Source organism: Hydra vulgaris, chromosome 12 (genome assembly GCF_038396675.1).
Source record: "Hydra vulgaris chromosome 12, alternate assembly HydraT2T_AEP".
Classification (NCBI taxonomy): domain Eukaryota; kingdom Metazoa; phylum Cnidaria; class Hydrozoa; order Anthoathecata; family Hydridae; genus Hydra; species Hydra vulgaris.
In genome coordinates, this window is record NC_088931.1 from 59,924,423 (window position 1) to 59,950,000 (window position 25,578).

General features: G+C 26.7%; 1 protein-coding gene across 1 annotated transcript in view; it reads left to right on the forward strand.

Moving 5' to 3' along the window:
- The window catches only part of LOC100212445 (WD repeat-containing protein 19), a 76,942-nt gene that overhangs the window by 45,737 nt on the left and 5,627 nt on the right, over positions 1 to 25,578 (forward strand). Inside the window, exons 24-43 of the mRNA XM_065813931.1 lie at positions 1,609 to 1,709; positions 3,836 to 3,895; positions 3,969 to 4,006; positions 4,243 to 4,340; positions 4,683 to 4,744; positions 5,139 to 5,207; positions 5,374 to 5,415; positions 9,407 to 9,516; positions 9,658 to 9,715; positions 9,894 to 9,964; positions 10,076 to 10,151; positions 10,229 to 10,311; positions 13,211 to 13,351; positions 13,455 to 13,544; positions 16,376 to 16,463; positions 17,790 to 17,826; positions 19,064 to 19,242; positions 19,337 to 19,414; positions 21,289 to 21,430; positions 21,509 to 21,588. Of these exons, the coding sequence (XP_065670003.1) occupies positions 1,609 to 1,709; positions 3,836 to 3,895; positions 3,969 to 4,006; positions 4,243 to 4,340; positions 4,683 to 4,744; positions 5,139 to 5,207; positions 5,374 to 5,415; positions 9,407 to 9,516; positions 9,658 to 9,715; positions 9,894 to 9,964; positions 10,076 to 10,151; positions 10,229 to 10,311; positions 13,211 to 13,351; positions 13,455 to 13,544; positions 16,376 to 16,463; positions 17,790 to 17,826; positions 19,064 to 19,242; positions 19,337 to 19,414; positions 21,289 to 21,430; positions 21,509 to 21,588 (1,703 nt within the window). The remainder of the gene's footprint in view (positions 1 to 1,608; positions 1,710 to 3,835; positions 3,896 to 3,968; positions 4,007 to 4,242; positions 4,341 to 4,682; positions 4,745 to 5,138; positions 5,208 to 5,373; positions 5,416 to 9,406; positions 9,517 to 9,657; positions 9,716 to 9,893; positions 9,965 to 10,075; positions 10,152 to 10,228; positions 10,312 to 13,210; positions 13,352 to 13,454; positions 13,545 to 16,375; positions 16,464 to 17,789; positions 17,827 to 19,063; positions 19,243 to 19,336; positions 19,415 to 21,288; positions 21,431 to 21,508; positions 21,589 to 25,578) is intronic.

Below are 25,578 nucleotides of genomic sequence, written 5' to 3' on the forward strand. Positions count from 1 at the left end.
ATGCATAAAATTTATTCAAACAAAAAACAAAAAGCAACTAGTAGTCGCCTTCCAAATCGATGCAATTCAACCACATATCCAGCAACATGTAGATTCCAGAACGGTAAAACTCTCAGCGCTTCGAATCAAAGAAATTTTGTAGATTTTCTTCAATTTCATCAACATTTTGGAACTTCTTGCTTCTCAAAAAATCGGAATAAGTGATAGTCACTTGGTGCCAAGTCTGGACTGTACGGTGGGTGCTCCAAAACCTCCCAACCGACGTCTTCCAACCAATTCTTTGTGATCTGTGCTGTGTGAGGCTTTGCGTTGTCGTGCAAAAAAATGACCGGAATTTGATGATTTCGCAACTTCTGCTTGACTCTATCCAAGATCTGGCAGTAGAGAGCGGCCGTCATTGATTGCCCCTTCTCAAGCAACTTGCAGTGAACAATGCCTTAACGATGCCAAAAAGTGATCAGCATTTGCTTCTCTTTTCGAAAATCCTTGACTGGAGTGGAGGAAGATGGTTGACCCGGTGATCACCATTCATTGCTCCGTGTGGATTGTCAAAGGCCACCCATTTCTCATCACAAGTCACAGTTTGAGCATTGGTCAACTCGTACGGAACCCACTTGGACTTCAAGCATTTCTTTCCGGCCTTGTGCAAAATGTCCTCAATTGTTGAGTGGTGACAATCAAACTCGTTGGTCAACATTCAGCAACTCATTGACGATCTTCTTCAATTCTGTTGATGACTGCTTGGCGATTGACTTTGTTTTGACGCCCAGACCTTGGCATATTGGTTAATCGGGATCCTTCTTCACGGAATATCTTGAACCAGTCTTGCTGTACGAGTTGGCATTGTTCCATCTCTATAGGCCTCACAAATGTTTCGGGCATCTTCAGATGCGTTCAAATTCAACTTGAATTGAAAATAAGGCAGCAAACGTTTTTCTTCTCGACTAAGTTCCATCTCGAGACAACAAAAGACAAATTATATATCAATAGATGTGCAAGAAATAGGGCTATCAGATGGTTAAACAAAAAAATCAAAAAATATGCCAAGAAAAAAGTTACAGGCCAATACACGAGAACTTTTCCGCCAATCTAAAAAAAAAAATAATTAAAAAATAAATAAAAAAAAAGTCTAGCAAAAAAAACTTTTAATTGTCAAAAGAAAGCTTTAAAGTTTTTTCTAGGTACGGGCTTTTTTTTATTTTTTTTTATTTTTATCACGTCTTCATAGAGAAAGGTAGAATTAGTAAGAAACGTTGTTTACAATTAAACTTTGAATTAATAAGTTTTATACTTTGATCTAATTTAATTGCAAAAGTTGTTTTTAAATAAAGTTTTTTGAAAAATGATTGTTTCCAATAACCATTTATAGTAGTGAATATACTATTTTCTCTTGTTATATTATAAATATGGCAAAGATGTTTTATGTTATAAATATTAAAAAGATATTTTAACATGATAACAAATAGAAAATAATTTTTACCACAAACTGTTTTTATTTCAAATGATTTTTTTACATTACATTTTCTTTTTCTTTTGTTTGAATGAAATAAAATAAACTTAATTTATTTAAATATAAGTTACTATTGTACATTTATTTGTGGGTTTTAGGGTTCGAATGCCAACTTGCACTTACAACTAAGCTGTTGTATGGTTATACTCCTGTTATGTTACATAATGGAAAATTGACATCTCAAACTAATAGTGGAAAGGTAAATAAAAAAATACAATTTTTTTTATAAATTTTAATACCTGTGGTTCCACACTTGTGTTGTTTAGACAGGTTTCCATAATACCATTTTCTTATTTAAATATAACATTTTGGAAGAGTTGAATTAATTTTACACAACCAGGTGTCCTTCCTGGCATCAATCTGTTTGGCAGTTCCAGATTCAGTTAATTCTTTGTGTTTTTTTATAATAAGAAGAAAAACAAAGTTTTTATAAATCAAGATTGTCCAATTCATCTTAACTATGAATGGAATATAACCAACCTCTCTCTGTAATTAAGTCCTTAGAGTCTTATCTTTAACAACAATAACCATTGTTTTTTCTAAATTTATTTTTTGTTATGCAATTTATGCTGAAGTAAAGTTTCTAAAGTGTCTTGTTTAATTAAAATGGTGTGAGTCAGCTAAGACCATATAACTGATTTAGTAAATAACTTTTGCATTACTTGCATACTTTTTAATAATGTGTTACTGTCTTGAAGTTTCGTTTTTTTTCTGTATAATTTGTGCATAAATAAAAGCTTTAAAGTCATTTAAAACAGAATGCTTAACAAGACTAAACTTTAAAATATAGGTGCATAAACAATTGTAATTAAAAAATACACCTTAGAAATATTTTCTATTTATAGTGTTTATGTAAATAATCAATTACTGTTAATGAACTTTCAAATTCCAAGTAAATAAAAGTGCCATATATGAGTTGCATAGCTGGTACCAGGTTGATAAATTTTGAAACCTTTTAACTTATTGGAGTTGTTACTAAAATAAAAAGCAAGGTACTCTACAGGGTACTTTTAGTCATCCCTTGAAAAAGTTATGTTAATCAGAGAAAATTCTATAAAAATCTTTGCTTTGAAAAGTAAGTTGTATATGGCTAAACTAAATGAGTTCTCAGAAAAACCTTCTAAATCTATATTTAGCATTAGACGTAGAATTAAATGGCAAAATTTCTTTTCATTTCTTCCTGAATTTTAAGTAAAGTGTATAGTTTCGACTTTTGCTTCTTATTCATCACTTCGATGTAACAATGGGAAGGTACAACGGAGCAGAAATTTGCGAATTTGTAGTTTTACATATTTAAAATTCCCTAGCTTAAATAGTTCATTTTAATCAATTAGGCTTGTATTGCGATGATGGTTTAATTATAATCCAAAAAAAATCAGGGCCTCAACTTGACAAAATCAGGAAAAATATTATACGAATTTTCAAAAACATTGGCTTCCAAATTAAAATTAAAATTGATTTAAAAATTGTGAATTTTCTTAATGTCACATTTAACCTTTCGGAAAATTCTTATAGGCCTTATAAAAAACCTTATGATAAATTATCTTATATTAATATAAACTCAAATCATCCCCCTCAAAACTTAAAACAAATTCCTATTTCAATTAACAATAGACTAAATCAAAACTCTTCTAATGAAAAGATTTTTAAATCTTCTAAACGCTTGTATGAAGATGCTCTTAAAAAAAGCGGATTTAAAAATTTCGAGCTAAAATCGAAACAAAAATTGCAAAAAAGCGAAATAGAAATATAATTTGGTTCAACCCTCCGTACAGAAAAATGTTTCAACAAATATTGGAAAAACGTTTTTAAAATTAGTTGATATACATTTCCCTCCCTTCAATAAATTGCAAATTGTAATAAAAATAAATTTCCAAAAAAAAAAAATACTAAAAATTGTAACTTCAAGCAAAAAATTTACTGCCCTATGAATGGTAATTGCTTATCAAAAAATATTATTTACAAATGCAGTTTTCTCGCAAAACAACTCTGATAAACAATATATTGGCTTAACCGAGGGCAAAAGAAAAAAATATTATGCCAACCACAAACAATCTTTTAAACATAAAAAATACTCAAAAGAGAATTTGCTATCAATATATATATATATATATATATATATATATATATATATATATATATATATATATATATATATATATATATATATATATATATATATATATATATATATATATATATATATATATATATATATATATATATATATTAATGTACATAAATTTTTTATTATCTATCAAAAAAAAAAAAAGTTAGTAATATTTTTTTTCATTTAATCTCTTTTAATATGTTTTTTTAATTTAGCTTCAATATATAGAATTGATTCAGGAATGTCCTCTTCCTGTTTCTACAAGTAATAGTGAGGTAAGCTTCTTTTTCATTATCCTTACTTTTTCTTTACATGAACATTTTAATTTTTTTTTGCCTTGTTTTTTAGATGAAATCAATACTTAAAAATTTATTGGTATTAAGAAGGTAGTTTTATACTTTTACTTGCGACATAAATGATCAAATAATAACAAATGATTAAATTACCATTACTAAGACCTTATATGGACTGGAGAATGAATTAACTCTGAAGAACATGTATTTTTATTCATTTGAAAACATTGTTGTCTTTAATATTTCTAAATGAATGAAAATGTATGTGTTTTATGGTTGGGTGATTAACTTTTTTACTTTAAAATTAATTATCTTGGCGTTAAATTTAGATTTGAGGATGCTTGGAGTGTTTGTGAACAATTAAATGAAGAAGAAAGTTGGAAATTACTGGCTGAAGTTGCTGCCAAGCAACTAGATATTAAGTTAGGTTAGTGTTATGGAATGTCCTTTTATATTAAGTTGTTGTCTAGGGTTTTAAGACAGTTTGCATAATGTTTTTTTATGTAATTTTTAAAATGTAAATCTTTTGAAAGTATGTTTTGAACAACCATGTGAGTGGCTGTGACATTTTAAAATCAGTATTGTAGGTTTCTTTATAACCCTCCAATTGTTAATCAGGTTTCTTTATAACCATTAGATAGTTAGTACTTGTTTTGTTCATTTTGTTCAAAGTATATTAAATTACAATATAAATTCTTAACACTGCATTTCTTTTTTTCAAGATTTCTTTTATTATTTTTATAAACCTTGCAACTTTTTTATTTTATAGCAATACGTGTAAATAGAAAGCTTAAGAATGTTGCCATGGTTTTATCTTTGGAAAAGATTAAGGTATTCTAGTATGACTTTATATGTACTAATTGAAACAAAAATTGATAATTTTCTTTGCTGTTTATTTACTTCCAGCATTTATACTATGTATTCCAGCATTTATACTATGTTTTGATATAAGTTAGTTATAATTTTTATTTAAAGTTTGTAAAAACGTTAAAATTTGAAAGTCTTGATTTGATGTTTGTTCTTATTTCTGCATTTATGTTACAGTTTTTTGGTATTGTATAATTGTAATGAAACAAAATATGTAGGTTTATTATTATAATATCCAAACATATTTTAACGAAGTTTCTCATAACTATTATTTAAAATACTAGAATGAAAAACTTATAAATATTTCTTAAATTTAAATACTTATAGGAAATTTTTAAAATTTTATTATTTAATTTAGGACTTGGAAGACAAGAATCTTTTAGGTGGTTATGTGGCCATGATTTTAAAAGATTTTAACCTTGCTCAGGTGTGTTACATTTTAATCTAGCACATCTGGATTTTGTTTAAACTTATCACGTGTGTAATGCATTTAAAGTTTATTGGATCTACAATTGATTTTAAATTTGGCTACTCAGGTAGCACTTTATTTTATTGATAATGATAAGATTAATAACTTTTTTTTTTTTCAACAGGAATTGTTTTTAGCATCTAGTTCTCCAGTTGTTGCTCTTGAGGTTTATATTTGTTTTTTTGAATAATTATTTAAATCTTGCTTTTTTTATAAAATTTATTATACTGATACAAATTTATATAAGAGAATGCAGTGAAGATTTTATTTTTAAAAGAGGAGAATGACAACCCTATGTGTGTGTGTGTATGTGTTAGAGAGCTTGCTTCATAAGCAAGAAATTTCAAGTTTGATGACCACCATGTCCCTGATTATACCACAATAAAATTGTTAACCTGTGCAGTAGCCTTGTTCTTCAAGGTTCATGTTCAAGACCTTAAGAAAGGGTTGTACCCACAATTAAAGTAGCCTCCTCAACTGTAGTGGCCTCTTTGGCTTTGCAGAGTTAAACTTACATTAAAATAAAAGATATCAGAAACTAGGTTTGTCTTGCAGATAGATTCATCATATTCCTCTTCTCTTTGATCATAATCAAAGAAAAGAGGAAATATCATCTCCCCTTCAGTTACATAATCAATTACATCATTGTTACTCTTAAAGTTAATGATGAGATTTATAAAGTATATCACAAACACAAAAATGGGTTGCATGTGCAAGACAGACAATGTGAATGGGACTAGTATATTTTCCAAATTTTATCATTACACTCGCATCATCAGTTATTGATGCTACAATATTGTTATCTAAATCCAGATTGAATATAGACAATCTTGACTTTTTAAACTAAAAAAGATATTAAACAAGTTTAATAACTTTTTTAGTTTTGATTCTTCCATGAAAACTGAACACAAATCATTTTAAGTACTTAACTTATAGAAAATCTACCTCCTTCATTTGAATCTTTTAAATTCTTCGCTCAATAACAGTGATAGTTTTAGCTTATTCATCAACTGTGACTAAGAGGTTTCTTGAAGAAGCATCAATACAAAAAACTTTTGGTGTTGATTGGTTTACTAGTGACCAATTTTTCTTGTGGCAAAATTTAGCTTGAATCTTAGGCTTTGCTTGAAGGCGGTAGATAAAGCTTTTTGTTTTAAATGCTTTCAAAATTTCTGAACAAATCTTGCGCTTTAAACTATACTCTCTTTTGCTATACAAAAAGTATTCCAGTATTCTAGAATACTTTTGCAATACTCATATAAAATCACATGTTATATTATAACGTGATTTTCTTTGAGAACTAGCATCTTCTAAGTCAGTCATTCAATAATTTTTTGTTTAATATAATGATGATGTTAATAATTATTATATTACAAACAGAAAGTATATGTTACGTAGTATTAAAAAAATTTTTTTGTTAATAAATAATGTTAATAATGTTAATAAATAATGTTAATAAATAATGTTAATAATGCATAAACCAAAATGTTTGGAACTCTTAATGCATGATAATTTATTTACACAGGAAAAATCAAAATTTTGGCTTTTTACATTTTATAAGTACTTTGTAACAACTATGTATTATACTGGGAACTTCAACCTTAGGTGTCATAAAGATATATTTATATTGTAAAACCTTTTTAATGCCATTCAAGGCAGTCTGCTAATTAAAGTTGATGGCAGCAAAAAAGTTTCAAGAGGAAAATAAATTTTTTAAAAGATTACCAGAAGTTTTAGAAACTCGTTTAATTTTTCAAAAATACCTGGTAAATGGGTAATAACTGTGTAAGAAATGACACCTAAAAGAAAGATCATGATGTTGCATTCTTTTTAGATCAAAAGGGGGCAGAAAGGCAACTATAGATTTAGTCAGATTTAGCTTTAATCAGAGTTGTTAGTCCTTGGCCTTAAAATAGTTGGCCTTAATTAGAGTTGTTAGTCCTTAAGGCCAAAATTTGAGGCCTTGGCCTTGAAAATTTTGGTTTAAAAAAAAAATACATATTTTCTTATTGATTTCGTTGAGTTCTGCGCATAACCTTGGTCTATTTTTACAAAGTGTGGTTTTATTGTCACAGCACTTGCTACTTACAGATTTGTTAATAATTTGCCTTAACGTAAGACAAAAATTGAAGTGTTTGGTCTTAAAAATGTTTAATCCTGGCCTTGACCTTAAAACTCTTGGCCTTGTCCTTGGCTTTGTAACTTTTGTCCTTGGCCGTTGGCCTTGCTACTTTTGGCCTTGTTAACAATTCTGGCCTTAATAAAATCTTTGGGACTAAAGTAAAAAATGCTAAAGTAACATACAATTAGAAAATCAAGCATAATAATGAAAAAGAAAGACTAGAAACAGTAGACAAAATGATCAGGACTTTGAGGACAAAGAAGTTAATGACAAAGAACAGAATAATGAAGAAAATATTGCGGTTGCTGAAGCAGATGTTGAAGTATACTGGGACTTACCCAAAAGAATTACACAGTACAGAAATCACTTTTGCAGCAGACATCATCTGATAGTAAAACAGCTATGATTGTGTCAACTGTAGTGAAAGCTGATGATGGAAGTTTGGGTGATTTTGTTACTTTTAGATCAACATCTTATTGAAGTAGAATGTTAAATCAACAGCGTTTTGCAGATTGTATTATAGATAATGTGATGCTCGACCCACCCCAGTTAGTTGCCTTTCACAATCAAGAAAAAATTTTTAAAAAGCATATTTGGTGTGAAACATGAACAATTGCTGTGCTTGTGTTAGGTGCTCTAGATTGCAATGAGCAAAAATGCTTGATAATCTTGCTCTCAGGTACTGCTAAATTATTTGAAGAAAACTAAGGTTGAAAACTTCTTTGCTATGCTTGTTGACACCACTTTTTTGAAATCTTTGTTGGAGCAGTTTTGAAGAAGTTTTTTGGAAACATTTTTAGTCAAGAGAACAAATTTTTGCCTAAATTTAGAAATGCCTAGCCACCACTGGATAAACAATCACTAATAGAATGTTTAGCTGCTTAAGACTAAAACGTTGCAAAATCTCAAAGAGTAGATCATAAAACATTAAACACATCTATTTCCTAACCAAGGTACTATAACATCTCCAAGAGATGACTATTTTCAAAATGCTGAAGACACATTTATCCCTTTTGACAAAGTTTATAGTCACTTTGCACTTTCTTAAACTAAGGGCCATCTAAAAAGTTGTCTTGGATTGACAATTTGATCATTATCCAATTGAATTGAATGATGATCAATTTATTTAGAATTAACAGATTTCTTTCACACACTAGCTTGGGCAAAAGCTAGTATGGTGCTGATGCACTTGTGAATGACCTGCAATTCATCTACGACATGATGGACTACAATTAAATAGAAAAGGGATATCCTGATGTTGTACTTTCTAAAATAACCAATAATCAATGGCATTTTACAGAAGTTGCTCTTTTTGCTTTTTTAAGCAAACATGTTAGCTCCACTGTGAAAAAGATATAGCAGCTAAACTTTTGGGAGTTCCAGTACCTAAAAGTTTTGTTTGGGTAAAATAGATTTTTTATCATATTGCTTATCAAACAAGTTTGCCAAATCTTTTTGGACCTGAAGCTCAAACATAGCTAGGTTCACAATTAGGTCGGCATTCCTGAATGCCAACCATAATTCCGAAGGCTGATATATATACTTTAATGACATCTTAATAGTATGATAAAATATATATATAAATTGAAAATACATCATTTATGGTGACATTCTATTTATTTATCTAATAAAAAATTTTTAATTTTAAATGTGATATTTTGGCTCATATAGTTGAAGCCTATATATATATGTATATATATATATATATATATATATATATATATATATATATATATATATATATATATATATATATATATATATATATATATATATATATATATATATATATATATATATATATATATTATATATTCATATAGTTCTAACCTATATATGTGTGTGTGTGTGTGTGTATATATATATATATATATATATATATATATATATATATATATATATTCATATAGTTCTAGCCTATATGTGTGTGTGTGTATATATATATATATATATATATATATATATATATATATATATATATATATATATTTATATATATATTACACATGTATATAAACATATTTGTATATTCTAGATGCGACGTAGCTTACTTCACTGGGATCAGGCTTTAGAACTTGCTAAAGGTCTTGCTATAGACCAAATTCCTTTTATTTCAAAAGAATATGCTCAGCAGTTGGAATTCATGTAACATACTATTATTACATTTAAGTTTGAAAACAGACTATTTTGGCTGTTGTAACTTTTTTATAACGTTTTTGTTTACAAAAATTTCAGAAATTCATGTCATATATAATATTAAATATATAAAATTTTTTGTGCATTTAGAGGTGATTATTCAAATGCATTAATTAATTATGAGCGAGGTATATCTAATGAAATTGAGGTAAGTTTATTATTTTCAACATTTCCTTATGAAGGCAGTATAGTATAATAAAAAAAGAATAATTTAGAATTAGTTTTTTAGCATTAAGTTGGATCTGTCATTATCATTGCTTCATATACCAATCTGTAATGTTGTTATTTTCTCTGTTTTTTTTTAGTTTTAAGTATTGATATTTTAGAATAAAGATCACAATGAACTTTGCCAAGGAGGTATAGCAAGAATGGCTATTCGTCTAGGTGATATTAGGAGGTGTTTGTTAAATTTTATTTTGACATTTAATTTTTTTTTTACGTTTCATTTTTTTCTATCAAATTCTAATTTGCACTTTTTCAGAAATTAAACAGTATTTTGAATTTTTAGAGGTGTTTCCATAGCAATAAAGTCTTCCAACAAAGTATTAAAAAAGGAATGTGCTTCACTTCTAGAAAATATGAAAGTATGAATAAGAATTTAAGGCTATTATATAAATGCAAAAAGCATTTTTATTTTAATCAAGATTTTTCAACTTTTCAGCAATTCTCAGATTCTGCTGCTTTGTTTGAAAAAGCTGAATGTTGGGAACGCGCTGCAGGAGTTTACATCAAGATGAAACAGTGGTAGGTGATTAATAACAATGAGTATAGAAAGTAGGCTGTAGGGTAGAAATTTAAACAAAATTATTTAAAAACCATATTCATAGTGAGATGTGACAGATAAAATATGTATTTTTGGAAGTCAAATTAACTTCTACTAAATTTATATTTGTGTAAAGTGTCTTCAGCTTTTTAGGGCGTTGCACATTTGAAGAAAGGAATCTTCATTATAAAATTAGAGATGTGCCACAACCGGTAACATCTTTAAGATTATTGAATCCTTCTTTTCCAATTGTAGTATAAAAGTTATCCTTGATAGGCAGCACTCTTCTTCTTATTCTGTAACTTCAGGGGTTCCTCAAGGTTTAATCCTTGGCCCTATACTCTTTTTAATTTACAGTAACGATCTTCCAGATATTCTCACATCTAAGGTGGCATTGTTTGCTGATAATACTACTATTTATTCTTGTCGTGCTTAGAAGGGGCATTTAAACTTGAAAAAGATCTCACTTCTGCTACAGCATGGGGATCACAGTGGCTGGTAAACTTTAATTCAGATAAAACTCAATTTTATTCAGCCAATCGTTATCGCAATAATATAGATCTTCCTATATTTATGAACGGTAATGTACTCGATGAGTCATCTACCCTTTATCTTCTAGGATTAACTCTTGCTTGGAAAGTAACTCGATCTTTATTGGAAATCATATATTAAATCCAATTCAAAATTAGCATCTGCTAAGGTTGCATCTCTTTATCGAGCTCGACACTTTCTTACTCCGGATTCTATTCTCTATCTCTATAAATCTCAAATCCGACCTTGTATAGAATATTGTTTCCATATCTGGGGCGGATCTTTTAATGATGCCCTTTCTCTTTTAGACAAGGTGCAAAAACGCATTGTAAACATAGTTGGACCTGCTCTTGCAGCCAACCTCCAACCATTATCACGTCGTCGTAATGTTGCTTCTCTTTCTCTTTACTACAAATACTATAATGGGCACTGCTCTAAAGAGCTAGCGTCTCTTGTACCATCTACTAAAATTCATTCTCGTGTTCATCATTCAATTAAGTCTCATTCTTTTTCTGTGACTGCTCCTAAGTGCTCCAAGAACTCTTATTCGTCTAGTTTTTTTCCTCGAACATCAGCCCTTTGGAATTCGCTTTCTTCATCTTGCTTTCCTGAATCATATAATTTGCAATCCTTTAAGTCGTCTGTCAATCATTATCTTGCTCTACAATCTTCATCTTTTGGAAGCCTTGTTAGAAGCGAAGATGTTTTAAAAAAAGCAATTTGTGCAATCCCCAATTTTAGGTACCTGGAAGAAAATACCGGGTCCGAGTCCTGGTACCCACCGGGTCTATATTTAAAAAATTGGAATAAAACCTTAGCGTATAATTATTTTCACAAAATAACACTGATTAATTTGCGCTAATTAAGCTTGCCTAAATATATTAAATTTCTTTTTAATAAACAACTATATTTTCACTCAAGGTCACAAATTCAAATTACGCAAACTAAAGTGTGAACTCAAAGTCCATAAATGTTCTTTCTCTCTCAGGGTTGATAATATTTGGAATAACTTGCCGTTTTAGGTTGTGAATGCCAAAGACATTAGGAGCTTTAAATTTAAAATTAATTCTAACAACTTCAAAAATATTGTTTCGGGTAACCAATTTTTGTTTTATAATTTAGCTTTATATATAATATGTATTTTTTTTTGTAATTTATCGGTAAATAATTGCTGATATGCGCGAATTAATTGAAAGTTATGTTATGAAAAATAAAAGATAAAAGATTTATATAGAAAATATATCTATATGGATGTATATATTTATATAGTAAATGTATTATTATTTTTAAATAAATCTTTAAACGTTTGTTTACAATAACCATTTAAGAATTCATACATGTTTATTGTAAGCAGTTGGAGACTACAGGGGAAAAAATGTCACATGTTTCCACTTTTGAGATAAATGAAATTTTGTCTTTAAAAGTCGTTATGCTTGTGCTTACTGTATTTTTTGGGACTCTAAGTGTAACATTACATAGGCCTTTTTTGGGTTGGATTTTACTATTTTGCTAACCTTCAGGCTTATGTTTATACAGTAGGGGACATAACTCAAATAATTGGAAAATGTGACATGTGCCCTTTTTCCCCTGTGGTCTTCAGTTGTTTACTTTAAGCAATTGAAAACGAAAACTGTATTTCAAAGCGAATTATGCAACTTGATTAGATCATAGTATCAAACTTATGCATACAAAGTTTAAAAAACTAAAAATTCTCTCACACAATAAAAAGAAGCTATTCAAATACTTACAAAAGAAAAAAAATTTTCCTTTCTTTTCTTTCCTATTCTCCAATTATTTCATTTTGTGTTACTAATTTTATATCCATATAAATAAGTTTTCTTCTGCAATATATTCTGATTATTTTTCAAAAATATATTTTGAGTATTTTGTGGTTATTGACGCCATTAGACTCTTAGACTTATATCAAAAAAGTTTATTGGTTGAAGTTTGAACTATAAGCAATCCTGTTAATAACATTTTGACACAATTTAAAGTACCACTAAACAAATAGTTCTAGCACTTAAGTTTTGAATAAAGTTTATTTACCTTAACACTTACCAAAAAATATTAAAAAGTATTAATAAGAGTAATTATTATAACAGTTATATAATAATAATAATAATAATAGTATTAATGGTAATTTTTAATTATAGACATAAAAATTTGAATAAAATTTTCATTTCAAAATAATTTTTATTTTACTAAGATTTTAAAATTTGACTAATTTTAAAAATTGTACCAATCAAAATATAGCTATAAAAGTTTATTTGAATAATTGAATTAAATATTATGTAGTTCTTAGGTGAAAATGATGTTTATAAACACTTTTTAATTGTATAATTTTTCCAGGAACAAAGTTGGAGAACTACTAAAAAATATAAATTCTCCAAAGCTTTTACTTCAGTATGCAAAAGCAAAGGAATTGGATGGAAAGTATAAAGATGCTGCTGCCGCATATAAGAAAGCTAAAGATTATGAAAACGTTATTCGGTTTGTTTATAAAAATTTGTTCCTTTAAAAAAACTTTTTTCTGTTAATTTTTCATATAACAACTTTTGTTGCTATATTAATTTTTTTTTCTTTTCTTTTTAAGAATTAACCTTGAACACTTGCAAAATCCAGAGGAAGCTGTACTTATTGTCAGAGAAACACAGTCTGTTGAAGGCGCAAAGATGGTTGCAAAGTATAAAGTTTTTTGTTATTCTAAAGATAATAGGGTTTAATCATTTTTAAAGGTGTGTGTGTGTGTGTGTGTGTGTGTGTGTGTGTGTGTGTGTGTGTGTGTGTGTGTGTGTGTGTGTGTGTGTGTGTGTGTGTGTGTGTGTGTGTGTACAATCACAATCAAAAGTTTAGAACATTTTTCTAAATTTGCAGAAAATTTTAAATATTTGTCAAAAAAAAATTTTTTCATTCAAAATTTTTAGTATTAATATTAAATACATGGTTAAGTTTTTGTTTTAGCATAAATTAAGGATATTAATTATGGGAAAAAATAATAAGCTAACAGAAAATTGTGCTCAGCTATTCTATGTTAACAAAAACATTGACACTGACCGCAATTGTTGCATGTTTTAATGTAACACATAACCGCATCAAAAAAACAATAAAATAATATCATTAAACTAGTGATTTCAAAAGCAAACCCTAAGCTGGATGACTGAAGAAGACTACTAAAAGAACAGATAGTTGCATTCATTATTATAGAAAACTGTATCTATTTGCCAGTGCTTCTGAAAATCATCTGAAGAATTTGCCACTGGTGTTACACCAAGTGTTGTTACAATTAGAAGACATGCAAGTAATTTCATTTAAAAAGCCATGTTCCTCCAAAAAAACTTTGTCTTAAAAATATATTGTTAAAAAATATTAGAGATTGTACGGCCTTCTGTCAGAAGTAAAAGGACTAGTTAACAGAAGATTGTGTGGATGCTATATTTAGCATTAAATCATTAATCAAACAATTTGGTTGTTCTGGAAGTGTTAGATCCCTGCCTTACCAACGATATAATCCCCATTATTTACTTTGTAAAACATTGCTCCAAAATAATGAAATGGTGTGTCGTTCAGCAAATCAAAGTGGTAATTTATGGTTTATGCATCCTAACAACACAGTAAATAGATATGTATATCTTGTAATAGACACGTATATTAATATATCATGTATAAAATATTCATGAACATCACCATACCCACAAATTTCAACCCTTTCACAGAGCCAAACTTGTAAATTTTATTACAAGTTTGGCCCTATAACACGGTGCTCCATCATATATATATATATATATATATATATATATATATATATATATATATATATATATATATATATATATATATATATATATATTTATATATATATGGGCAATTCCATTTTTAACTTACATTACACACGCAACAACTTTATCAAATATTTGCCTATTTAAACTGTAAATTAAACTTTTAGCTATTTTGTATGAAAGCTGTTAGTCTAAAGAATAAAATAAACTAAAACTTTATACTGAAAATACTACTTAACTTAGGTTACAAGGAAAACAAAGTAAAAAAATTGCTTTAACTTTTAGGTCAGATTTCTGCGAATCAGTAAAACGGTTTGTATTAGAACATTTCACGAAATGTTAAGAATTCTATGCCAATTTTAAAGATATATAAAATTTTATCAGAGTTGAAAAATATATAAAATTTTATCAGAGCTAAGGAAAATAAACTTGTTTTTTTGATACTATATATTTAACTTACATTACATCACTTACATTACCAAGTGATATTTATTGTGGATTTTTTATAACTATTATTCAGAGTTCGAGTTACATAACAGAAGAATTGCAAAAGTATTGAACTCATTCATTAAAAATAATTAACAAAGGAAATTTTAAAAAACTAGTGGCACTCTTCCTGAGTGAAAATTATTTTAATATTACAACTTTATTAATACTTATTTGAATCGTTTAAATAAGAAAATCATTGGTTTGTCGAAGTTTTTACTTTCATTCCTTACGTTTATGCGTATTGCCTTATTTTGATTAGGTGGAATTTTAAAAATGCTGCAAAGTATTTACATTTATATCTTTTAAAATATTTTTGACGAAAAAACTGTTATCACAGTTTAGGAGGGAGAAAGAGAAATAATAGCCCTAGCCTCTCAGCCTCTATTTATGCATATCTAACCTAAATTATGCAGATTTTAATTACAATATAAACTGTACTTCAAGATGGTGCTGAAGATATCTGAATCACTTTGGCTCTACCTCTATTATACTCTACACTTTTCCTTTTTGAAAAAAAAGACTCTCATTTCCAAAATAGGGAATGATTTTAAAGTATAATCCTTAACCACTAACAAAACATTTGTTTCCTATAATGCTACTCTCTTTGTGTCTATTTGAAAGTTAACAGGGTTCATAGCACTCAGGGAAAACACAGAAAAACCAGGCAATTGTTTTGACAGTTTAGATAATCAGTGAAAACCTGGAAAAGTCAGGGAAGTTTTTCTTGAAATCCTCAAAATCAGTGAATGATTTTATCTCAGAATAATTTTAAAATAACTGAATATTAGTTTTATATTCAGCCTAAAGTTATTTTACAATATCCTTGACTTGGACTTGTGTGAAAACAATGAATTAGTTACAGCTCTGGTTGCGAAAGTATTAAATCATTCAACATTATAAGGGAAAGTCATATATTTTTCACCACCTAAAATCTGGGAATAAATACTTGAAAACAGGAAAAAATCATGGAATAAGTACTTGAAAAATTAAATTGATTTTCAAAATTGCTTGTATTTTCAAAAGCTAAAATTGATTTTCAAAATTGCCATGAATCCTAGTTTAATCTGAATAAGATAAATTATTTTATTTATGAACAAATTAAATTATGGCTTTTTTGTCCAACTAAAATACCATGATTTTTCTAAACCCTAATACATAATATTAACAAATATAAATTCACAGTAAAAATTTTTATTTTAAAAATCTTTTAATTATTATATTATATAAACTTTTTTTTACTTCTTTTTAGATTTTTTCAAAAGCTTGGAGATTTTGCATCCGCTATTCAGTTCCTTGTGATGTCTCGATGCAATGATGAAGCTTTTACTCTTGCTCAGGTTATTTTGGATTGTTTGCATAATTATTTATATGTAACTAGCAGGACCCATGCCAAATAGGTCATGGTAGGCCTATGTTTTTCACCTTACCGGATTTTTTTTTAAGCTGACCATTATCACGACACTATATGTTGGTTTTTGTTAAAAAAATTAACGATAAACTTATCTTCCTTTTCAAATTTTGACTTATCATTTAGTTAAAATGATAAAACAGTTTGTATGATATTGTAACAATGTAAATAATAATAATAATGCATCATTGTTTGTGTGAATATTTACTAATGACCTTTTTTTTTTTATTTTTCTTTAAAAAACCGTTTATTAAACGATCTTGTTTCTAAACATGGGATATGAAACTGGCCATTAACTTTATTAAAAGTTTCTCCTTGAGTTTTATTCATGGTCATTTGTTAGAGCTACTTTAACCTTAAGACCAAATACCCTCTTAAAGTAACTATTTTCTAAAGCTCATTCTAAATTTAAAGTTCATTCTAAATTTTCAAAGTAATTATTTTCTAGTGCACTAACTATCGGTCAAGTAAAAATTCACTGTTTTTTTTTTTATTATACTTACAAATATATTTCTAAATCAACCATTTTAAACAAACTAAAGTGATTGGAATTTGTTTAAATAAACTAATTAGAAACCTATAAGTGAAAAAATGAACCATGTTATAAAACGTACATTTGTTTATAATACACAAATAAATTGCAAAATATATACTTAAGTGCGTTAAATGAATTAAAAACAGCTTTGGTAGTCAAAGATGACCAAGAGTCTTACCAAATAACTTACCAAACTTACTAAGCAAAATACCATTTTATATAAAATGCCATTGTATACAAATTGTATAGAAAATGTATATAAAATACTATTATATATTAAATATATACAAAGCACCATTATATATAAACATTTGAAAAATGTTAAAAAACATTAAGTTAATACAATCAACTAAAATATAAAAATAACAGCCTGTATTTCTATGTTATGATTCAATGTATCAACAATATGTTAAGTAAAATATGAGACATCTATCTATTCAAGATCAGTTAAATGTGTACGAAAATACCTTTATTTTGGTTAAAGTTCACTATTAAATCTACTTCAATTAAAGCTACCTTTTAGACCATGCTAGATAAATTCAAAATTACTTAAAATAATTAAATTTCTCAAAAGATTTGGTTTAAATTTTGGAAACTTAAGAAAACTTAACATGCTTGAATTTTACATATTTTGGTTAAATTTTTAAAATTTTATATTGTATAACAAAAAAAAAGATAGATATTAAGTTTTCTTTAATATTTAAATATTCTATTTTATAGGAACATGATAAAATGGAACAGTATGCAGAAATTATAGGTATAAATTTGATATATAAAAATATAAATAAATTAAAATATAAATATTATATATAAAAATTTATATATATATATAAATATATATATATATATATATATATATATATATATATATTTATATAAATAAGTATGTATATATATATATGTGTATATATATATATATATATATATATATATATATATATGTGTGTATATATATATATATATATATATATATATATATATATATATATATATATATATGTGTGTATATATATATATATATATATATATATATATATATATATATATATATATATATTATATATATATATATATATATATACACACACACACATGCCTAAAGTATCACTTACAGGGACAGATTTTACAAAAAAATGAATACTTACAGGAACATTAGCATTATTGGGGATATTTTTGTGTACATGTAAGTTTTTGTCACCATAAGCATTTTTGGTATGTCCATACCAGTAGGAGTGCTGCTACATCAACTCAGGGTTGTTTTAGGGACAGGAATAAGGTCAGACTTAGCGTTAGGGGTAGATTTAAGTATGGTTATATTTCTGTAAATAGGTGTTTTTGTAAATAAATGAAAAAAAAAAAGAAATATAATGTACAATAGTTAAATAAAAATAACAAAAATAATAATATAAAAAATATTTTTATAACAAAATATTAAATTTAACTATGTATAAATTAAAATAGATATAAAAGAAGAAGAAAAAAGAAAAAAAAAGTAAAAAAAAAAAGTAGTTTATTGGAATAAAATAAGATGTCCCTGTAAATGCAAACTAGGGGATATAAATATGTATGTATAAATACAATATTCTATATTTAAAAACTAATAAAGTTTATATCTTAAATATTTACAAAATATAATAATAAATTAAAAAAAAATAAGTTGTTTTATATGAATTACTATAAAGGAAATAAAAATGAATTTTTTTCAAGTTGTCATTTTGTTTTTTTCTTTTTATTTACTTTTTTATGGTTCTTTAATTTAATAAATTGTATTGTATTATGTATTTTTAATTGCATATTTAAAAAAAAAAAAAGAATTAAAATTAAAAAAAGACAAAACCATACAAAAATGAACAAAAGAACAAGTTAATTTAAAAGACCCATAAAAAGTTAAAAAAATAACAATTTGACAGTCTGTATAAAGGAAGATTGGTTTGCTATTTTAAAGGTTCTGTTATACTATTGTTTACTTCATTTACTGAAAATAATTTTTATAGGTGATGCAGCAACAGCTGAAGACTATAATAATATGGCTGTTTATTTTGAAAATCAACGTGAAAGCTTGCTAGCTGGCAAATTCTTCTCAAAAGCAAATCTTTATCAAAAAGCACTAAATCATTTGTTGCGGTGTCCTGTCACTGAGAGTGGTGAATCAGTTATATTAGCTATTGAAACTGTATGTTTGTTTTTATACAAAGATATTTTTAGCAATTTTTTATGAATAAAAACTTGAACCGACTGTTTTTTAAATTTCATTAACTGCTGTTTAGATTAAGAATGCAAAAGATGAGAAGTTAACATTAAAGCTTATTGATTTTTTAATTGGAGAAGTTGATGGTATTCCTAAGGTTATTTAAAAAAAAATTTATTTTCTTATTTACACTTTGCCGATAAAAAAAAATTTACAGTCGTAACTTATAAAAAAATAATTACATGACCAGGGCTAGAAGAAGACAAATTTAGTCTTATCATTAAGCCCCAAAAATTTATTTTATATATATACACACTTTTTTTTAGTATTCTTTTTTAATGTCTAAAAACTGAATTACTTGCTAATAGCAGTGACATACTGTGTTTTCTATGTTCAGTTTGTGGTACAGGCGTTATAAGCATGTTTAGCAATTTAAAACAATTCAAATTTAATGTTTTTGTTGCAGCAGAAGTACTAAAAGTATTATTTAATAGTTTAATATATAGTAATAAATAAATAACATTTTAGTCATTTTCACATTGCTTGTGGCAAAGATATAGTCCATTAAATTCTTATTTACACTGGGCAAAATAGCATTTTTGGATTCTATTGTCAGTTTCTTTACTTCATCTGTTTTTCTTCAGACACTTACAACACAGCAATTCCACACATGACAGCATTGCTTTGGGAAGAGATTTCAATATCGGTTCCCACTTTCCACCAGTTATTTAATTTCAATCCCATTTAATGATATTTAATTCAATGATAGATAGTTCACTTTTAAAATTTTTCCTCAGATATGTCCTCTTTAATACAAAGCTCCTTTTATATGTTGCAGGAGAGCAGCTTGGATTGGATTTTCCAATAGTTTGATCACCTCTTTTGTAATAAATGCTGGTGATGAGAGAGTTCGAATAACAGGTGTAACTTTTGTTACACCTGTCTCCAAAATTTGACCAGGCGTTCTAAGTATATATTTTTCTTTTACTGCGAAAATGTGTAACTGTGAAACAGTGTCAAAACCAGAATATGCAATAAGTATGGGTAGCAATCTGGATTTTTTGTGGTCTGAATATTTGCATTCTCACGAGCTTAAAAAAACATCAAGAGTAACACATAATTCATTAGGATTTAATTAATGAAAAACAGAAATTGCCAGCACCACTACAATTATTTTCACAGTCTTTATTAAAATTTTGGTATTTCCAGATTTTTTAGCATATAATGAATAAATGTATTTAGATATCAGCTTTCTTGTGGTTGCACAGACATAAACTTAAGTAATCACTTAATGGTGGACTAACGAAAACATCTTTGCCTTGCAATGTAATAATTTGCTTCTAGTAGACAGATAATTCTTTTATTTCTTGTGCCAATACAGACTTGATAATTTATTTAAGCGCGTTTTATTCCTAAGAGTTTTAGTACATGACATCATTGACTTTTTTGTTTGTTTACATAATCAATCTTTTACACAAACAAAAAAAATCAATGACATCATGTACTGAAACTCTTAGAAAGGTCTTTAAGATCTTTCTCTCTTGATTGTGAACAATATATAGATTTTTGAAAAGTGAATAATTAAGTTTCAAGTTGTACCTTTAAAAGAGCATTAGATTTTTCCTTTACTGAAAAGTACTAAAAGTGAGGGAGAAAAGAAGAAAAGTCTCTGTGCTGAGACTATTTTTCTCCCTTTTAAATAATGCTTAAATTTCACGTTACAAGATTTATGCTAGCTACTTTAGTAGTTCTCCAATGTTTGTGCTAAGCCACAACATTTATCTAGCTTGGGCAAATCTAATGGGATAGGATGTGAACCAAGTTCAATAAAACCTGCAACATTTTTAGCAAATGTTTTGTACTCCAGTGACAGTTTACTAGTAAGATATTGCAGTTTTTAATACTTTCTTGACATAAGGGACATTTTCTATTAATATGTTTTGTTTACAGGAACACTCTAAGAAAGGTAGAGGTAAAAATACTCATTCACTGAGATTTTTTAGATTTTTGATTTAAAATTTTATTTTTTAGGACTCACGCTATTTATTTCAACTTTATATGGCATTAGAGCGGTATCCTGAAGCTGCAAAAACAGCTGTAATTATAGCACAAAGTGACCAAGAAATCGGAAATTATCGAAATGCTCATGATGTTTTATTTAGTATGTTCAAAGGTATCTTTTACTCAATATTTTTTGTTTTGTAATTTTTTTTTATTCAATTGGTATAATGTAAGATTTGGAATTTTATAGAGTTACGTGATCGAAAGATCAAAATACCAAGTGAAATGAATCAAAATTTAATGCTGTTGCATAGTTACATTTTGTGTAAGGTAAACAATTTTTTTTGTTTAAAGCTTTTGCACAACTATATTTTGTGTTAACTTTAGATAAACAATTTTTTTTGTTTTAAGCTTTTGCACAACTATATTTTGTGTTATTTTAGACCATCTTGGGTCTAGAATAACCCAAATTAAAAATTGAGGACCTCTTTTTTTTTTTTTTGCATTTTTTAGGACAAATATTGTTTTTTCGGCAAAAATACACTTTTATTCGGCAATATTTCTACTAAATATATATATATATACATATATTTAAAATATATATATATTTATATTGAGTATTTATATAGATATATATATATTTTTTTCACCTCCTCAAGGCCGAGAAGGCCACTACAGAAAAGGAGGCTACTTATAGTGGTTATAAACCTCTCTCAACTCTATAACTCTGAAACACGAACCTTGATAAACAAGGTCGCTGCACGAAGAAACAAGTTGATATATTATATATTGATAAAGTTGTATATATTATATATAATATATACAAATATAAAATATATATATATAATAAATATATACATATATGATTAAAATATATGTATTTATATAATATATATATATATTATATATATTATATAAATACATATATTATACACATATGTATATATATTTATTACATATATATTTTATATTTGTATATATTGTGTATATATATATATATTATATTATATATATATATAATATATATATATACATTATATTTATATATATTTACTATATATATATTATATATACATAAAATATATATATAATATATATATATATATATAATAAATGTTTATATATATGTATATAATATATATATATATATATACATATATATATATATATATAATATATACAAATATAAAATATATATATAAAGAATATATATATACATATATAGGTATAATATATGTATTTATATATTATATATATAATATAAATATATATATATATATATATATATATATATATATATATATATATATATATATATATACACATATATATATAACATATACAAATATAAAATATATATAGGTAATGCAAATTTTGACAAAAATAAAAAAATCGGAATTTGGAATTCAAAATTAAATTTCTTCCGAATTTGGTCAAATTCCGAAAATATTTTAAGTTTCTTTATTTCTATAAAAATAATAAAAATAACTTATTTGAGATAATTTATTGTTATTTATTGCATAAAAAATACTTTCTTTGAAAATAAAAATGGAACATAAAATTATACCAAATTCAATTAGTACAGAAACGTTCTAATATGGTATATCATTTAATAATAAAAAATATAAAATTATTGTTATATTTGCCTAAAATATGCCTTGAGGAAGCAGAGATCACTTAAAGCTGCGTCTCTGAGTTTTGTTCGAACTTTTGTACAAAATTTACCAGCAATTGAGAAGGCTTGCTCAGACTTTTGATGAGAAAACTAAATCCAGATTCTTCAGTCTCAACAAGCTCAGCTTCATTATAAGTTTGTTCAATCAAGCCAACATTTTTATCCTCAATGTATTCCTCATCTGAATGATTGAAGTCTCTTATTTGATCTTCTACACTAACATTTTCTGTATATGTGTGAGCCACCAATTCAGTTGTATTCAAATTATTATACAGAACATCATTTACAGCTAAATGTGCATACAGCTAAATGTGCAAAATTCGCATGTGCGAAGCACAACTGCTGATTACATGGTAAAAGCCGCCCAACTTTTTGCATCACAGCTGCCCCATCAATTGTTATAAACGTGATACCTTTGCATTTGTCTGCAGGGAAATGTCCTTTAACAGATACTAAACCTAAATTCCAAAACTGTTTCTTGCCATGGACATTCACATTTAAATAACATCGCTTTCTTAAAAATGTCCATTCATCTAGTGTTAAGTAAAATCTTGTTCCATCTTCTTTTAAATTTATAAAATCCTGCATCATTTAAGCCTGCATCTTTTGATTTTTACATTGCTTTGTGTATTCTGAATAACTTTGCTTTGAAGACATTTTAGGATGTACTTTTGATAATAATTTAACTTGTTAAACAAAACAAAATTATGATTAAATAGTTATCAAATAATGTTGTTAAATTAAAACTGCTATTATTCCTGCTATTATTTGCTTACCTATTTAAAAAATATTGATCCAAATAATTCAATACACACCGCATATCAATAAGCAAATCTCAACACTATTGAAAATTGTAAAATATAAAACACGAACACGAGGTAATACCAAATATAAAAATTGTTACATATGGATATGAAATGAAGACAAGAAACTGTTAACTGCAATTTAGGAATGTTTTCTCTGTCTACTTGTATTATGCAGGATAACTGTAATTTACAATTGTTTTCTTTATTTCTTCTTATAGAATTAGAATGTAGAATATTCATATGTACAGAAACAAAAACACAAGTTAAAAGTTAGAAAGAGCATGAAAAAATAAATTTTAATTTTAGAATTCGCAGGAAAAATTTTCGGAATTCGAAACTATATTATGAAAATGAATTCTGGAATTTTCGAATTTTGAGATGCAATCCCTAAATATATATATAATAAATATATATACATATATGTGTATAATATATGCATTTATATATGTATAATATATATTATATAAATACATATATTATACACATATACGTATATATATATTTATTATATATATATTTTATGTTTGTATATATTGTATATATATATAAATGTATATATATACAATACATTATATATATATTTTATATTTGTATATATTGTGTATATATATATATATATATATATATATATATATATATATATATATATATATATATATACACCAAAGTCAATAAAAAAATACCATAATAATTTTTCTGGTTCCTTTTGATATGTGTATTTAAAAAATGTAATTTTTTTTATATGGGTACCCCTATGGTTGGCCCCAGCAGTCCGAAAATTAGAAAATTTATTATTTTTGTAAATAGTAATGGGGGCAGGGTCACTAACAAAAATTTTGAAGATTTCTTAAGAGTTATTTTTGTAGCTTGATATATCTATTTTTAGATTATGTTTTGTATTATTGCAAAAGATGATGGAAATCCCTACCCATTTAAATACATGCTTATATTTGGGAGGTAGGGGGGGGGCGTCTACATTTTTTTTCCTATGTATTTTAGATAAAAATATTTTTACATTTGCATTTATTTTTTAAAGATAGATTATTTTAAAGTTTTCAACCAAGATTTTTTTTCTGTTGTCTGAAATTTTAGCCGATGATCTGCAACAACTAATAAATTAGCTTGGCTATCTTCTTCGTTTCTGAAAGTTTCAATAAAGTCTTTACCAAGTTTAATAGCACATTCTGCAGTTTCTCCATCTTATAGCTAGTGGGCTTCGCTGTTTGAGCTAATTTAAGAGCTATTTTTTGTAGCTGATCTACAGGTAAACATTTATCAGCAAGACACATAACTACAAATCTTTCACTTAAATACCAATTGTGCTTTTTAAGTGATTTCAGTACGGCTTCTGCTGGTTTAAAACTGAATTCAGAATATTGTATCATTTCATTAATGACTTTTATATCTAAAGAAGGTGCTATAGCAGGGATAGGAGCTTTAATAAACCATGGAACATAAAATAGTGCTGTAAATGAAGCAATTTCATAAATCAGCTTTCCCTCTGAATTGTGGCTGAAGAAGATCATATGTTAAATAATAAACTCCCTATGCCATAAACCTGGCATGATGCGAAGCCATAGGAAATCTAAATTGAAATTTTGTTACTTTGCCACCTAACCAAATAACTGCCAATTGTATAAAATACTGGTAGTCATTCCTTGGAAATTTATCATTATCTAGGCAATTTTGAAGGAATGTTAATGATTCAGAAACCTAAATTTCAAAAAACTTTATTATTAAAACTTATAATTAAACACATTAATCTAAATTGGACAATTAAACCAACCTGCTTTTCCAAAAAAGATACAATTTTTTTTTTCTGAGTCATATCTCTTTAGG